General features: G+C 45.0%; 1 protein-coding gene across 1 annotated transcript in view; it reads right to left on the bottom strand.

Moving 5' to 3' along the window:
* Positions 1-15,738, bottom strand: part of FNDC1 (fibronectin type III domain containing 1) — a 135,447-nt gene extending 119,709 nt beyond the window's left edge. The window contains exon 1 of the mRNA XM_024203564.3: positions 15,442-15,738. Within this exon, the coding sequence (XP_024059332.2) occupies positions 15,442-15,538 (97 nt within the window). The 5' untranslated portion in view covers positions 15,539-15,738. The remainder of the gene's footprint in view (positions 1-15,441) is intronic.
* Between the last annotated feature and the right edge of the window lie 3,082 nt (positions 15,739-18,820).

Genomic DNA, 18,820 nt, shown 5'->3' on the forward strand with positions numbered 1-18,820 from the left:
GTAAAACTCTCTTTTTAAAAAACACAAGGGGATTTGGATGCCTAGCTGCCACTTTAAGTGCCAAAGTCTAAATCTTAGATCCTCAAAACCTCACTCAGCTGCAGCCTAACCTTGTAGATGCTTAAATTCCCTAGGCACTGAAATTTTCACCAGCAAAGTCCCCAAGCCACCTAAATTTCTGCTAGCGGGCATGCGCACAGACATCTAAGTCCTCACACTGTCAAGTTGCTTGGTGCCTAACCCTTGACTGAGTCCTGATAAAAATTGTGTTTGTTTAGTCTGGAGAAGAGAAGACTGAGAGGGGACATGATAACAGTTTTCAAGTACATAAAAGGTTGTTACAATGAGGAAGGAGAAAAATTGTTCTCGTTAACCTCTGAGGACAGGACAAGAAGCAATGGGCTTATATTGCAGCAAGGGAGGTTTAAGTTGGACATTAAGAAAATCTTCCTGTCAGGTTGGTTAAGCACTGGAATAAATTGCCTAGGGAGGTTGTGGAATCTCCATCATTGGGGATTTTTTATAGCAGGTTAGACAAACACCTGTCAGGGATGGTCTAGATAATACTTAGTCCTGCCATGAGTGCAGGGGACTGGACTAGATGGCCTCTCAAGGTCCCTTTCAGTCCTACGACTCTATGATTCTATGATAGGATTCACAAACTAGGCATTCCCTCACCTATCCCAATCCAACAAGCGTTTTCAGGGGCTACCTATGAGAACAAGCTCTGCACAAAACACAGCTGCTGGAGGAGGAAGTGTCCCTCAATGACCCAGTGGCTACGACGATCCCCTGATGTAGGGTTGCCAACTTTCTACTTGCACAAAACTGAACACCCTTGCCCTGCACCCTGCCCCGCCCTTTCCCCAAAGTCCTGCCCTCCACTCACTCCATCCCCCCTCCCCCCGTCGCTCACTCTCCCCACCCTCACTCACTCGCTCATTTTCACCGGGCTGGCCCAGGGGGTTGGGGTGCGGGAGGGGGTGAGGGCTCTGTCTGGGGGGTGTGGGCTCCGGGTGGGGCCAGTAATGAGGAGTTCAGGGTGCGGGAGGGGACTCCGCGCTGGGGCAGGTCATTGGGGTGCGTCAGTTGTGAGGGCTCTGGCTGGGGGTGTGGACTCTGATGTGGGGCCAGGGATGAGAGGATTGGGGTGTAGGAGGATGCTCTGGGCTGGGGCTGAGGGGTTCGGAGGGCGGGAGGGGGATCAGGACTGGGGCAGGGGGTTAGGGCATGGAAGGGGATCAGGGGTGCAGGCTCCAGGCCGTGCGTACCTCAGGCTAATCCCGGAAGAAGCAACAGCATGTCCCTCCTCCAGCTCCTACATGGAGGTGCGACCAGGTAGCTCTGTGCACCGCCCCCGCAGCTCCTATTGGCTGCAGTTCCTGACCAATAGGAGCTGCAAAGCCAGTGCTTGGGGCTGGGGCAGTGTGCAGAGGCCCCTGGCTGCCCCTATGTGTAGGAGCCGGAGGGAGGACATGCTGCTGCTTCCGGGAGCCGTGTGGAGCCATGGCAGGCAGGGAGCCTGCCTTAGCCCCGCTGCACCGCCCATCAGACTTTTAACAGCCCAGTCGGTGCTGACTGGAGCTGCCAGGGTCCCTTTTTGCCGGGCGTTCCAGTCAAAAAACGGACACCTGACAACCCTACCCTGGTATAAGGGAGACCCAGCTTCCAGTCCCTGCTCTAATACTCCAGCATATCCTATAACCCAGTGGTTAGGGCATTCATATGGGAGCTAGGAGACTTGGCTTCAAGTCCTTAGTCCATGTCAGGCGGAGTGGGGATTTAAATCTCTGTCTTGAGTGAGGGCTCTAACCGCTGAGCTAGAGGGCATGGCAGGGGTGGGGGGCATGATCATCACTATTTTTCTTAAGAAAGGGCTGTCCTGGTTTAGGCACTTAACTCCAGGAGAGGCTTCATGGCTGTGAATCCAAAGTGGAGGGAGGCATCTAACTCCCTCTGAATGCTGGGGCTCAGGCCACACCATTCTGCTCAACATTTCTTACTGGCTAGCTTAGGCAGCTCCATGCTCCAGCACTCTGGCTTGTGTGGATCTCCATTCTTAGGCCACTAACTCTCCCCATGCACTGTATAGGGAGGCTGGGCACCTAACTCAGGGCTGTCGATTCCAGCAAGCAGCAGGACACCTAACATTAGGTGTTGCAATGCAGCATCTAAGTGTCCTTTGTGGATCTAGCCCAGGGGTTCTCAACCCACGGGCCACTTGTGACCCCAACAGCAAACAGCTGCGGCTCATGCATCATGTGAAAGCCATACAGGTAGTACATATATTGTGTGGATGCGGCCCACATAACACAAAGAGAGCTGCATATGCAGCAGACATGGCAAACCCGTGGGGGGAAAAAGCAGAAATTGGGCTTGGTTTTGGCTTAATTGGCTTGTGAGTTGCTTGTTGGCAAGTTTTTAGCTTGTAGCTTGTTGGACTTGTCGCTTGTTGCGTGTTGTAGCTTGTTGCTTCTTTTTTTTTTTTAAATCAGCTCCCGGCAAGCCGGGGCAAGCCGGGGGAGAGAGTCAAGGATGCACAGCGGGCCCACCACAGTCCCAGACTGCACGCCAGGGGGATCTAGTCACATAGAGTGTTGGGGTTCTTAGGGATTGGCTTGTTTGGGCCTTGTTTTGAAATGGGATTAGTTTGATTTTTGGCTTATTGTGAAAGTCAAGGTGCTTATTTACCGTGTGAAAGTTGGCAACTGTGATATGCAACCCAAAATAGTAAATAGGCTGAGAACCACTGATCTAGCCCAATATCTACATTGTGACCCTAAATGACTTGGTAGCATCCTTTAAAGCCCAATTCTATCACTGACTATTTTGGAATTAATATAAGTGCAACATCCAATTCCATAAAGGGAACTGAGGGTTTTTTTTTTTTTTTCCCCACTCTATTTCGCTGAATTGCCTTTTAGGGGCATTTTATGAAAACAAGGTGGAGGAAGTTCATAACAGGATAAATGATCAGGATGTTAAAATGCCAAATATAAAGTGGAATTAGACAGTAGCTTACTGTTTATGGTTACAATATGCAAGCTATTTAAAAGTTTAATGCACCACGTTTTAAATCAACTTACAGTAATTGCATATTTCTGGTGGGAATCTTTGAACATTCCTCACATTCATTTTGCCACTGAGAAAGGCATTCTTAAAACACTATTACAGTTGACCTCCTCAAAAGCAGGGCCTCATCCAAAATCCATAGAAGCCAAATGGAAAGAGTCCCATGGACTTTGGGTCAAACCCACAGTAAGTAGCTCAATAAATTCATTGTAGGCTTTTCTAGGGTTCTTGTCATTGTACTACCTTAAAATGGCTCACATACATCACTGCATTAATCCTCCCAGCACTCCAGTGGGGAGGGAAATATTACTCATTCCATGTTAAAAATGGGGGAGCTGAAACACAGAAAGATTGATTGGATGATTTGCCCAACGTCACTCCAGAAGTTTGTAACCAAGCCAGAGATTGAAGCAGATCTTCTGAGTCCTAGTCCAGTGCCTTAACCACAAGTGGGCCCTTGATACTAGTCAGATATGTACATTAAATAAAAACAAAGCACAGTTAAAACTATGTTAAAGTCTCAGTCAAATGAAGCCAGACACAGGGTTATTTCTGTCACAGACATTAGCACTTGCTTTATTCATGCAGTAACTTTAGAGAGAAGAGAGGTCAAACAGATGATGAAACTGTGAGAAGAAGCAGATCAAAAACTCAACGGGAAGGGTCACAACAAAGAGAGTTTAACGCTGATCATGAAAGACACAATGGCCCTGATCTTGCAAAGGGCTGAGTGCCTTCAGTTAGTCCTGCAAGCTCTCTGCTTTTCATTCCCACAGCTTCTCAGTGCCTACTCTTATGTGCTGTCTGCAAAGAATTCACCAGTAAAAAACCCACAGATATGTAACTGAACTTGGCATCGCTTCCATATATGATGCATGGGAACATAGAACGACCACACTGAGTGAGACCAGTGGTCCATCAAGCCCTGTGTCCTGTCTTCTAACAGTTGCCAGGGCAATGAACAGAACAGAGGGAATGTACAGAACAGGGCAATTTTGAGTGATCCATCCCCTGTCATCCACTCCCAGCTTCTGCCAGTTGGAGGTGTAGGACACCTGGGGCATGGGGCTGTGTCGCTGACCATCTTGGCCAATAGTCATTGATGGACCTACCCTCCATGAACGTATACAATTCTTTTTTGAACCCTGCTAATAGTTCTGACCTTCACAACATCCCTTGGCAACAAGTTCCACAGGCTGACTATGAATTGTGTGAAGAAGTACTTCCTTTTGGCTGTTTTAAACCTGCTGTCAATTAATTTAATTGGCTGACCCCTAGTTCTTTTGTTAGTGAAGGTGTGATGGGTTGGACCCCCCCATCCGGTGTGTCTGATATACTGGGGTCCCACTGAGCCCGCTTGTTCCACCAGCCTGGGCTTCCTCACCCTGTCCTTGCTGTGCCAGGCCCTCAAGCCTTCTCTAGCACACACACAGGTAAGGCCACACTCAGCTGCAGACAGAGACTGAAATCAGCTCTGTGTGGGAGGATTCAACTCGGGGATTTACCCAGAACTCATATGCACACCTCCTTTGGAGTGTAAACCCAAAATAATATTGTCTTGCGCTGTATACAGAGATCTGTACAGCTCAAGGTCATAAAAATTGCCCCCTAGCTCAATGTGGAGGGAGATATGCACAGCTTTTTGCCCCCCCACCCCCACCCCATGAATTGCACAAACTGGGTTTTGAAATAAACAAAAAATAAAGTTTATTAACTACAAAAGGTAAATTTTAAGCGATTACAAGAGATAGCAAACAGAACAAAGCAGATTACTGAGCAAATAAAACAAAACACACAAACTAAGCTTAATACACTAAAGCAGTGTTTCCCAAACTTGGGACGCCGCTTGTTTAGGGAAAGCCCCTGGCGGGCCGGGCCAGTTTGTTTACCTGCCGCGTCTGCAGGTCCGGCCGATCGCGGCTCCCACTGGCCACGGTTCGCTGCTGCAGGCCAATGGGAGCTGCTGGAAGCAGCGGCCAGCATGTCCCTCGGCCCACGCCACTTCCAGCAGCTCCCATTGGCCTGGAGCAGCGAACCGCGGCCAGCGGGAGCCGCGATCGGCCAGACCTGCGGACGCAGCAGGTAAACAAACTGGCCCGGCCTGCCAGGGGCTTTCCCTACACAAGTGGCGTCCCAAGTTTGGGAAACACTGCACTAAAGAAACAAATTACAAATAGTAATTTCTCACCCTAAATGTTGTTTTAGGCAGGTTGCAGAGTTTCTGCAGTTCAGAGTTCCAGTTATTTCTCTTCACAGGCTGGACCCCTGTCTCAGCCTGGACTCAGCCCTTGCCTTTCCCCAGCTTAGTTATTTTTTGCTTCTTCAGGTGTTTTCAGCAGTCTTCCTTCTTGAGCCGGGAGGCAGTGGAGAAGAGCTCTGATTGACTCACTTCCCAGCCTTAAATAGGATTTACATAAGGCGGGAATCCTTCGTTTCCAGTGGAAAAATACCAGCAGTGTCCAAGGTGGTACTCCGTACCAGGTAACATTATCACATGACCTTGCAGTGTTAAAGCAACCATGAGACAAGGTTTATTTGAAATGTCCACAGGAAGGAACTCCAGGAAGATGAGAGATCAACATCTTCAAAGACCCACTGTCTTTCCTCCTGGCTCATCCAGGCTGATTGCATACTGTCTGGTGGGCGTTTCTCAGGTGTAATCACAGTTGTAATTGTTACATAGTCAATATTCCTAACTTCAGATACAGAAATGATACATGTATACAAATAGGATAATCATATTCAGTAAAACATAACCTTTCCAATGATACCTTACATGACCCATCTTGCATGAAACATCTTAGTTATACCATATTCATATCATAACAATATTTCTATGAAGAATATGGGGTGTAGCATCACAGAAGGGGTAAATAATGCTCCCTATTCACTTTCTCCACACAATTCCTGATTGTATAGACTTCTATCACATCCCCCCTTAGTCATCTATTTTCTAAACTGAACAGTCCCAATCTTTTTAATCTCTCCGTGTATGGAAGCTATTCCAAACCTATAATTGTTTTTGTTGCCCTTCTCTGTATCTTTTCAAATTCTAATATGTATTTTTGAGATGGGTGACAAGAACTGCATGCAGTATTCAAGGTGTGGGAGTACCAGGGATTTATATAGTGACATTATGATATTTTTGTTTTATTATCTATCCCTTTCCTAATGGTTCCTAACATTGTTAACTTTTTTGACTGCTGCTGCACACTGAGCAAATGTTTTCAGGGAACTATTCACAATGACTCCAAGATCTCTTTCTTGAGTGGTAACAGCTAATTTAGACCCCATCATTCTGTATATATAGCTGGGATTATGTTTTCCAATGTGCATTACTTCACCCTTATCAACATTGAATTTCATCTGGCATTTGCTTGCCCAGTGACCCAGTTTTGTGAGATCCCTTTGTAATTCTTCACAGTCAGCTTTGGACTTATCTTCAGTACTTTCGTATCTTCTGCAAATTTTGACCCCTCACTGTTCACCTGCTTTTCCAGATAATTTATGAGTATGTTGAACAGCACAGGTCCCAGTACAGATCCTTGGAGGACCCCGCTATTTACCTCTCTTCCAGTAAAAACTGACTATATATTCTTACACTTTGTTTCCTATCTTTTAACCAGTTACTGATCCATGAGAGGACTTTCCCTCTTATCCCATAACTGCTTATATTGCTTAAGAGACTTTGGTGAGGGACCTTGTCAAAGGCTTTCTGAAAGTCCAAGTACACTATATCCACTGGATCACCTTTGTCCACATGCTTTGTGACACCCTCAAAGAATCCCAATAGATTGGTGAGGCATGATTTTCCTTTACAAAAGCCATGTTGACTCTTCCCCAACATATTATGTTTAGCTATGTTTCTGATAATTCTGCTCTTTGCTATGGTTTCAACCAATTTGCCTGGAATTAAAGTTAGGCTCACCAGCCTGTAATTGCCAGGATTTCCTCTGGAGCCTTTTTTAAAAAATAGGTGTTAGCTATCCTCCAGTCATCTGGTACAGAGGCTGATTTAATCGATAGTTTACATACCACATTTAGTAGTTCTACAATTTCATATTTGAGTTCCTTCAGAACTCTTGGGTAAATACCATCTGGTCCTGGTGACTTATTACTGTTTAATTTATCAATTTGTTTCAAAATCTTCTCGATCAACATCTCACTCTGGGACAGTTCCTCAGAGTTGTCACCTAAAAAGAATGGGTTGGGTGTGGGGATCTCCCCCACATCCTCTGCAGTGAAGACCAATGCAAAGAATTTATTTAGCTTCTCTGCAATGGCCTTGTCTTCCCTGAGTGCTCCTTTAGCAGCTTGGTTGTCCAGTGACCCCCACTGACTGTTTGGCAGGTTTCCTGCTTCTGATGTACTTTAAAAAAATTGCTGTTTTTGTGCCTTTAACTAGTTCCTCTTCAAAGTGTTTCTTGGCATGCCTAATTATACCTTTACACTTGACTTGCCAGAGTTTATGCTCCTTTCTATTTTCCTCATTAGGAATTGACTTCCAATTCTTACATAATTTTTACCTCTAACTGCCTCTTTTTCTCTGCTGTTTAGCCATGGTTGCTCTTTTTTGTTGTTGTTTTTTTGAATTGAGGTATATATTTAGTTTGAACCTCTATTATGGTGTTTTTAAACAGTCTCCATGCAGTTTGCAAGCATTTCAACCTTGTGACTGTTCCTTTTAATTTCCATTGAACTAGCTTCCTCATTTTTGTGTTGTCCTCCATTTTAAAGTTAAATGCTGCTGTGATGGGTTTCTTTGGCATTTTTCCTCCACAAAGATGTTAATTACGTTATGGTCGCTATTACTGAGCAGTTCTGCTATATTCACCTCTTGGACCAGATCCTGTGTGTCACTTAGGACTAAATCAAGAATTGCCCTTGTGGGTTCCAGGACTAGCTGTTCCAAGAAGCAGTCATTAATGGTTTCTAGAAATTTTATCTTTGCATCCTGTTCTGAGGGGACATGTACCTTGTCAATATGGGGATAGTTGAAATCCCTCATTAGTATTGTGTTTTCTGCCTTTGAAGCCTCTCTAATCTCTCTGAGAATTTCACAATCACTGTCACCATCCTGATTAGGTGGTCGGTAGGATATTGCTACTACTATACTCTTATTGTTCAAATATGGAATTTCTATACATAGAGATTCTATAGTCCATTGAGTCATTTGGGATGTTTACTTTATTTGACTCTATGCTTTCTTTCCCACATAGTGCCACTCCCCCACCAGCACAACCTACTCTGTCATTCCTATATATTTTGTACCCTGGTATTACTGTGGCCCATTGATTATCATCATTCCACCAAGCTTCTGCAATGCCTATTATATCAATAGCCTCATTATGCCAGCACTCTAGTTCGCCCACGTTAGTTTTAGACTTCTAGCACTTGTATACAAGCACTTGCATACAATTTCATCAATATTCATTTGCTTGCCTTTACATGTAATATTTAAATGGGACTCACTTACATTTGACTGTTCTTCACTAGGTCCTCCTACCTGTACTTTACCAACTTCTTTCATACTCTCCTTACTAGGATATAGAGTTCCTTCTTTAATGAATTAATCCCTAAGGGATATCTCCACATGAACCATGTGTTCCTCTGCACTTGTCTGCTTTCCCACAGCCCTTAGTTTAAAAAATCCTCTTCAAACTTTTTAATTTTACATGCCAGCAGTATGCTTCTGTTTTGGTTTAGGTGGAGCCCATCCTTCCTGTATAGGCTCCCCCTTTCCCCAAAAGTTCCCCAGTTCCTAATAAATCTAAAACCCTCCTCACTACACCACTGTCACATCCATGCATTGAGACCCTGCAGTTCTGCCTGTCTAAGTGGCCCTATGCGTGAAACTGGAAGCATTTCAGAGAATGCAACCATGTAGGTCCTGGACTTTAATCTCTTACTTAAAAGCCTAAACTTGGCCTCCAGGACCTCTCTCCTACCTTTCCCTATGTCACTGGTACCTTCATATACCACTACCACCAGCTCCTCCCCAGCACTGCACATAAATCTATCTGGATGTCACACCCGGCAGGCAGTTCACCATGTGGTTCTCCCAGTCATCACAAACCCAGCTATCTACATTTCTAAAAATCAAATCCCCCATTACTATTCCCTTTCTCTTCCTATTAACTGGGGTTCTCTCCCCCAGAAGGGTATCCTCTATGTGAGAGGATACCATGAGATCATACAGAAGGAGGGACCCAGTTATGGGATTGTTTCCCTCTGTTCTTTATTGCTATGTAAGAGTACAATGCAATTGCTCAGGTAGGGACAGTTTTTAATAGGGCTGTTTGTGGAGCAAGATACTACACCTCTACCCCGATATAACGCTGGCCTCGGGAGCCAAAAAAATCTTATCACATTATAGGTGAAACCGCGTTATATCGAACTTGCTTTGATCCACCGGAGTGCGCAGCCCGCAGTCTCCCCCCCCCCCCCCCGGAGCACTGCTTTACCGCAGTATATCCAAATTTATGTTATATCGGGTCGCGTTATATCGGAGTAGAGGTGTATTTAGTAGGAGTGTCAGAACCTGGCTGGTTTATACTGGTCAGCTGGGGGTCATTTCAGAAAAAAGAGTCAGGGCAGGGATCCTCTCCACATATCACTGACCCGCTGAAAGGGGGAAATGGGATGGTATTTTGTCTTAGTGTAACTAACACTATCTTGAGGGCCTGGGAAGGGTGATTTTAGTGTCAGGAGTGGTACCACATCAACAGCCATGGCAAACGAGGTTTTCTATTTCCACACACAACAGATACTGCAATGGTATCTGAGACTACAAGTCCCTCCCTGCTGCCTCACTGATGTGCCTGAACCTTTTCCAGGGGCAAGGGGTAGGAACCACATCTAGATATTTAAGGTATTATTTTAGTTTATATGCCAATTCAGGCCTTGATCAACACAACAAAGAAGTAGGGAGTCAATTAATACCCATGAAAGGGGCCATATGGCAATGACAAATCAGGCTCTCTGTGCCCCAAGTAGAGAACTCCCTGTAACAAAGGAAAGGGTTATCTCCCTTTCCCTTCCAACTCCAAGATATCTCATGCATACCAATATAATATGGTTCATGATCACTGTATTTCTGTGGTGGTTTCATGCTTTAAACCCAGGCATTAGGTAAATTGTTAACATTTGGGATAAGGCATATGCTTCTCTTATTTATTTGTACCTTTCCTATACCTGAAGAAGAGCTCTGTGTAAGCACTAAAGTTTGTCTCGTTCACCAACAGAAATTGGTCCAATAAAAAAATATTATCTCACCCATCTTGTCGCTCTGTCTCAATCTTATTTATATGTTCACTATAAACAACTACTCTGCTTTGGTTTACTGGGTGTCAATTAATAGAATTATTTATGTTTAAAATCTATGGCCCTGAGTTACAACCTAGTGTAGTGCCTACTACCATGAGTAATCTCACTGAAGTCAACAGGACTCCTCTCAGGAACATTACACTCAATTAGTATTTGCAAGGTTGGCCTCTTATCCTTGCAACAGCTGACAGATATGTTAAGAACCACTGACCCCTCCAAGAAACCTTTGAAAAACAGTCTATTTAATTCCAGAAGAACACAAGACCCAAAAAGGGCTGTTGGACTATAGGAACAAGGATTATTGTGGGATGACCAAAAGACGTGAAGACTGAGTAATGGTAAAACAGCTGTATGGAATGACAAAATATGAACAAGCTCCACAATCCTCATAGGGTAATAAACCTTGTTTTATGAAGAGCTGGGCTTTGATGATCAAGTTTCAAGCTGAAAGGGAGTGATTTAAAATATAGACTTCTCCAAACCACATTCTAATATATACTTGGTTTTATATGGAAGTTCCTCTGGGCTCTTTTTCCCCACTAGTCAGTGTCGGGAGAAGGTTAGACTAATTTCCTTCCAACATGGTTAAAGTTTAATTCTTGGCTCTGTAATAATTAAATGACATTTTTTTAAAAGAAAAGCTATCTGTTTATATAATAATCCTTATGTGCCATATATTTTTGTTTTGGGTTTTTTCCCCAGCAATTCACTATTACTTCGGGATATTGATCTAACTCCTCAAAGATATTTAGGATCTGGGCCATTTTCATTAAAATATAGGCCAACATTTTCAAATTTAGGCATCTAAATCCATGTTGAACCACATAAATAGCAGTGGCCTAATTTCCAAGGTTGGCGAGAACATGTAGCGCACCTTGATTCATTTGGCTACTGAAAATCAGGCCACTTTTACTTAGGTGCATAAATATGAATTTTGGGGCCTAATTTAGGCCCCTACATTTGAAAATATTGGCCACAATTTTTATTTGTGAAGAGTTTATCTGCTTCTGCTACTTAATCTTCACTTGATGTCAGAATCCTCTATACCTGACATCATCATTATTCCAACAGCAATCAAGTTATGATGTCCCAAACAGAGTTTCATGGCTTCAAGTGTATGATGAACAGTGCTCTCCTAAAATCAGAGATTGTGACTTCCTCCAGATTTTCTAGCAATAAAGATCCCAGTTCAGCAAGGTACTTGATCATATGGCTAACTTTAAGAAACTGAGTAGTCTCATTGACTTCAATGGGACCACTCACATGCTTAAGTAACTTGCTGAATTGGGGTCAAAGAAATGAGAAGTGAAATACAAAATATAACATATTGTAGGAGGAATTAGTCTGATCTACAGGGTATCCAATCCTGTGATTCTATTGCAAATCTCTCTATTTTTCATGTTTTTCTTAAAGCCCCGGTTCCTGGAGTCAAGTGATTGCAGGAAAATCCCAGATTTCAATTATTTTAAAAAAGTAAATCTATAGACTACCTGGTTGCAGAGAACAGCTTAAAAACATGAACACTAAGGCTCAAAAATCAGAAGGTAAATCAAAAGAATCCAACATTTGTTATTTTAAAAATCTTATTATTTCTAAGCCAATCATATAATTTTGGGGACCTGAGTCATGATTTTTGCACACTTGGTGTTGTCACCACTGGATAGAGAAATGGGTTTTGAGCCATTGTCATTGAATATTTAACTACTGTACAGCAAATACATGTTTATTATTACAGTTTTCAAAAATAATTTAGTATAAAAGAATTAAACTGGATTCTTCATAAAGTAGAGGCTTAACATCTACATCTCACTTCCTTGGAGGACCAGTCCATCATCTCTTAACCTGTGCAAGTGAAGTCAAAATGCTCTTCAGTGACCGCAGAAGTGTCTAGGATATAGCCAAAATTTGGATTATGAACATAGGGGCAAGCAACAAACTTGGGGCTCTAATAAGCAGAGAAAAATAAATGAACCCATCTTCAAAATTGGGTTGGTATATTCAGTGTTTTAACTCCTCGCACCTCCATAGTTAATACTGCTCTCCAAAAATTACTGCTTATTTAGGACACAGAAGCAAAAAAAAAGATCTCCCTTGTGAATAAAGAAAGCAATCATAGTCCAAAATTAATAAAACTTATCTCAAATTACACTGGGAAGCCCTAAATCTCCCATCTAGCAGCTACTCATCATTGCTACCACTTTCCACTGCTGTAAAAACTGTAGGTTCCTTCCTGGGGAGGGAAAGCACAGTAGCTACCATAGCTAACTGTACAATGCGAAGGCTGACGAGATGTGTCATGCTGCTGTAGCGCTGTTAGTGCCCTCTGAAGGCTACCAGAGAAAAGGAACAGCACTTCATTCCCTCATGCAGTGCCGGACTGAGCTTCCTGATATGAAGTCAGATCAAATATCTAAGCTGTTCATAGGGGAGAAATTAATAACTAACACACCTAATGTGCTATTGAGCTCTAAGAAGTAGATTTAAGTGTCAGATGTGCAGTTATGAGAAGTCACATATGAAACAAATATTAAATGATGTCATGGTCTGTGCACTGGCCATGACCTGTCTAATTAGAAACAGAGTCCATTGGCAGACACAGGTGCAAAAGGGGAACAAAGTAATGACAGATTCAGGGCAATGGGGACAAGCTGAAGTGCAGGAAATAAGTGGATCCTGACGTTTAAGAAAAAGAAAAGCATGATGGTTTCACCTGCAGCGTTCAGAGAATCACAGCGCTTTCATTCTGTACAACATTTGTGAAAGAGGATCACAACCAAATGAAAATAATTCTGATTTACCAAACAGAGGCCCAACCTAGCAGTCCTTATTCAGGCAAATACTCCTGTCTGAGTAGAGACTGCAGGTGCCTGATTTTTACTTACCCTCAAATTAGAGCATGATTACACTATTGGGCCAGACTCCTGGGCCCTGTTCTGGAGGGGCCAAAGAACTGCTGGCCTACTGAGGATTTCCCCTGAATGGGGAGAATCTCTGCATGGCTGGGGGAGAGGTCCCTGTGGGGCTGAGGAACTGGAGCATAGCACAAGCATTGCTTCACTCCAGTGATCTCAGGCTCAGAACAGTCCATTGGTGCCATAAGCAGCTGCACACAACTTAGAGCAGTTCTGAAACTGCTGTAAAGTAGGCTAAACCCACCCCAGCTCTCCCTGGACCTAGGAGCTGCAAACATGGCACAAAGCCACCTTTGCCACCCCAGTCTCCCAGTCCTGCCCCGAGCACAGCTCAGCCAGACCACACTGACTTCAGCTGAGCTTTTACCTCTTTACACTGATGAAAGTGAGAGAAAAATCAGGCCCTATGTTCAAAAATGGGATGTGTGGAAACTCAACTCCCCTTAAAATCACTGCAAAGTATGATGGACAAGTTAGCATCCAATAACTACAGTAATAAAAACTACCAGGAATCGACATTAAGTGCAATAGGAGGGAACAAGTTCTAACGTAGGGTATTAATTTTGATCATGAATGTCCTGTCAGCTGGAGCACTTAATTGCCTTGGCTGTCTCTGCCAGCAGCTGAATGCAGCTCCATCGCTGTTATCTTCAGAACCTAATGATGGGTTCTGCTGCTGGAGACAGTAAATGTTTTCCAAAGAACAGATTAAACAAATCATCAGTCCCATGACAGCTTCTATGGGACATGGGGATAAAACATTTTTCAGCTAATTTGATTTATTTCCCCAAATATATTTGTGCTAGTTTGGCCCTCTCTGATCTGGCCATCGTTTCAACTGTAAATTCTGTCTTAATGTGGTGGAGATAAGCCATGGTTTGAGGCTCCAAAGAACGATCCAGCTAAAACATTCCACATATCTGGAGTGATTTATAGTGTGTAAGGCGACTGGGAAGCGGGGTGGGTAGCACTGGGAAATGTGACAGAGCTCACTCTGCCACAGCAAACAAACGTGATTCCAGAGGAACATAGAGAGGACAGTGGAAGGGAGAAAATAACAGAGAGCTACAGGTGTTTTAGTCATAAAGACATGGAGCTTCTGCAGTCGAAACAAATGTCCTTTCACAGAATCAAAAAAAAAAAATAACAAAAAAACAGATCAAAGTTGCTTCTGAGCAATAGGAGACTGAAATACATTAGAAAGGTTCATATCCTTGCCACATTTATAATGTGGGACACATGATTTAAGGCCTTTGTAAATGTTAACCTGTGACAGACACTCTTTGCTCACTTCCAAGGTGCATTTTTTTAAAAGCCACAACCAAGTACTTGATGTTGCAATTAATATAGAGATCCCTGAAAAAATAAATCCCCAAGTAAGTAGGGCTTTCTGACTTTGTCATTTTAATTATATCCAGGGCACAATCAACACACTAAATATCGTTGTCAAATATGTGCCCCCGGGCGAGACTGCCTGCAAATTGCCTCCACTTAGCTGGAAATAACTAGTACGGACACATACTGCTGCCACGATTTCCCCTCCTGCAAACCGAAGCCATCCCTAAAACACACCCAGGCTTCGGAGGGTGAGAACGTCGGGAGGGGAGGCAATCAACAGTTTACACACCCCGGCAAATTTTGATCACAGAAAGTATTTTCGATCACTAGCATGGCGAAGAGGAGGCGGATGAAGAGCTGACCTCCCAAGTACCTGCGTGGGGAGCACATTTTCCCGGTTTCCAAGGCACAACTGAGCTGTAGGGTTGCCCCCCACCCCCATGATTTAAAGTGGGTTTTGTTAAGTTATTTTTCTTTTGGAGTGAGGGGTTTTGCCGCGTGGGTCTCCACCTCACACCCCTCCGACCTGCTCCATCCAGACCGTCCCCACTGATCGGGACAGCGCCTGATCTCCCTCACCCTGGGGTAGTGGCTGAGGTCCCGGCTGTGTTCATTTCACCGGTGCCATCCACTTCTATAACACACCTGTGCTCCGTGCAGCCCAGCGCCTCCTCCTCGCCCTGCCTGCCCAGAAGGCTGCCCGCGGGGGTGGGGGGAGAAGCGCAAGGCAACGGCACGCTCCCTGCCCCCAGATCAACCGCACCGCGCCTGGAGCCGGGGAGGGAGACGGTACCTGGGGCCGCTGGGGAGCCGGAGTGCAGCAGCGCAGCAGCGAGGAGCAAAAGCGCTGCCCAGGGCAGCCGCAGCGGAGCCCGGGCGGCAGCAGCCATGGAGCCGGTGTGCGCAGGAGTCAGTCCCGGCGGCGCCGCTCACTCCCGGCGGGGCGCGTGCGATGGGGTCTCGAGGCGCTGGAACAATCCCGCGCGAAGCCTGCCGGCTGCACCGCAGCTCCCCGCCCAGCCCAATGGCACTGCTCAGCCCCGCTGCCGCTGCCTTCGAGCCTCGCCACTTCCCTTCATGTCGAACAGAGCCGCAGCAGCCGCTCCGCTTCCCAGCGCCTTCCCTCTGTCTCCTCCTCCTGGCGCCCAGGGAGATTGCAACAGGAGGCCGGGGGAGGGAAGGAGCCTGCAACCTGCTTTGATTTTTTCCCCACCACTCATTGATTTATTGGCGAAGGGGGAAGGCAGAGAAATCTTCTCTCCGCCCAAAACATTGTCTGTCCTCTGCGTTGTGGCTTCAATGTTCAGTCACTTCCATACCAAGGAATTTATTTCCCCTCCTCCCTTTTTTTTCCTGGGGATTGCATTGTCATTAGTTAAATCTATTCGGAGTCCAGACACACACGCTCCATCTCCCTTCTCATCGCTGAGACTTAAGGGCCTCCAGTCTCTCCCTAGCGCCCTCCGGAACTCCCCACACCAGTCCTTGCTGACGGTCTCCATCCAGGTCTTCTGAACCCTCCAGAGAATTCCTGCCTCCCCCTCCGATCTGTGACTTGCCCCCTCTATGGGTGATGTGACTGGTTGCCACTTGCCACAAGCAACAACAACCAAAAGGCAGTTTAAGAAGCAGACTACTCTACCGAATTTAGGGCAGTCAAGAAAAATCCTAAAATTAATATTCCTTAATTGTTTTTACAGATCACCTTTCAGATGAAGTAACTACAATTGTACAGTTATCTTGATGAGGGCAGAACCAGTTTAATGGCTTTATAATCCTCTCCATGACCTCGATTCTGTGAAGACTTACCTATGCTAAATTTTACACTCTAGGAGTACTCCCAATGATAGTCCCTGGAGGTACCTACAGTTAGGCAGTGCTTATATCTTTGCAGGGTCAGGATCTGTATTATTTTCTATCTTTTTAGGGCACCTGTGAGTCAGATTCCTGTTTGCTTTAACTCTTGCTGCACAGTGAACAGGAATCTTGGGAGTTTTCCATAATGACTCCTCTCTCTTTTTCGTCAAGGGATACTGCAGATTCAGAGCTCAGTGTGTACACAGTAAGAGGTTTATAGCGTTGCCAATGCGTATTATGTTATCTATATTGTGTTATACTGTGATGCTCCATCCCCACATCGACGTGAGGGTTCTGAGTCTTCCACTCTTTTCATCAGCCAAAATAGCTATCATCCTCAGCCATCGTCACCAACCCAATGTCCACTTGCTCTTCCAAATCATTACGGGCTAAACTGTGTCTCTGTCTTACACAGCTGTTGAGGGAAACAGAAGGAGCAAAGCCTTCTCCAGTCTCCTGGCGCTTGGACTTGGGCCTGGTATTCAGTGTACCCCCAGTGTTTCAGCATGCTCCTCCCTCCCCAAGGAAGTAGGTGGGGAATGGGTAAGAGCCCAAGATCTGCCCCTAGTGTGCTGATCAGGGGTGCGGAGGGAAGCATCCCTATACAGTGTGTTGTAACTTACTTCCCCTCAGGAACAAAGGGGAGCATGGGAGGAGCGGTGTCATCACATTTCCTTCCCAAGACTCCTGCTGCAATGGCACAGCTATACTACACCCTGCCCCTTCCTCAGGTCTGAGCCTTATGGCTCAATCTGGCCCTACCAGTCTAACTTTATTAGCTGTATTGTTTGTCTAGATTTACTTAGGCGTTGCGCTTCTCTGGCTTTGGTTATTGGACCCTCAGTGGGTCCCAAATGAAGATGAGACTCACTGGGCTGTTGTTAGTATCAGAGGAGTAGCCGTGTTAGTCTGTATCCACAAAAACAACGAGGAGTCTGGCGGCACCTACTAATTTTCCTTTTGTGGGAAATAAACTGGGTGTTAGCGATATATCAGTCCTCAGTAATAGTCCCGGGTTAAGAGGGCATGTTGCAAATATTTAACTGTTTCTCTGCTATTGGAGAACTTGAACCTGCGCACCCTGGTGCACATCAGTAATCCTTACACATGTGAGAAGTCCTAGCGGGTTTAATTAGGCTACCTGTCTGAGTAAGGGTTTGCAGAACTGGGCCTCACACTTCATTTCCATCACAGTCTGGCAGGAATAACCTTTGGTGCTCACAATTTACTTCACCTGAGTTTCTTAAGTTTCTCCATAAATTCTTCCTTAGAGACTTCAGAGAATGACTTTAGAAAAGCAGGATTGCTCATTAAAAGTTCCCGTCTATGTTTTCTATTTATGCAAAACAATTCATCTTTATGGTGACCTCACGCTCTTAGGAACCAGGCCTACTTCCATTGAAGTCAAGAGCAAAGATCTCATTGAAGAGCCCTGAGACTGTAAACTCTTATCTGCTACTTGTTCTTTACATTGCTGAGCATACTCTCAGCACTCTGACAAAACACAGAGTAATCATTTCCTACCTCTTTAATTGTCCCTAGACAAAAAAGCCCCATGGCAGCAAGTCTCAGAGCCAGTGGTGCAAGTAGAAATCATTTCTTGCTGGTACTGCACTCATGGGAGGGACACAAGGGGGGACACATGACCTCCCCTGCCATGACCCTCCATGTGACTCCTCCCTGCCCCGCCCCCAGCTCAGGGCCCCCATGCTCTCCCAGTCCCCTCCGACACCCCCCTTACCTGTCTAAAATTTTACAACTGCATCTGTTAACAACTGCATCTGCATCTGTTTAACAGATGCAGTGGTAAAATGATGCTTTGGGCCCCTGGTGCCACTTATACTTCCCGATGTTATTGAGGATCCAACAGCACCCCAAATTGAAAACTTCTTAAATGAAAGAAGGATAGGAAGGACAATCACCCCACTTTCCCTTAACACACTATCAGTGCCTCCCTTGTGTTTGTGCCTTTGTTTAAGTTTGTTAGCATATATATTGTGCTGTTAAGAATGAATAGGATTCAGTGAACATTTCCTAGTCAGGCTAGTCATTCTTCTTCTCTGGTAACCACTGCCAGCTACTGAGGCACTGCTCCCCTGCTCCAGCCCTCCCACCCCCTGCAACAGAATGCTTACAACTGCTCCCTCCCCAGCTAGATTTTCTGCTGTTGGGAGCCTTCTGCCAGGATCTGCATCAGTGAATAGGATCCCTAGTGTGTACCCATAAATTATTGGGATGATGACTAGTAATTTGATTATTCTTCTAATATTTAAGGTACTTCATTTGTTGGTGATTTACTTCTGTATATTATTAGC

This window comes from Terrapene carolina, unplaced genomic scaffold (assembly GCF_002925995.2).
Source record: "Terrapene carolina triunguis isolate 2854851 unplaced genomic scaffold, T_m_triunguis-2.0 Scaffold85, whole genome shotgun sequence".
In the NCBI taxonomy this organism is placed as follows: Eukaryota; Metazoa; Chordata; order Testudines; family Emydidae; genus Terrapene; species Terrapene triunguis.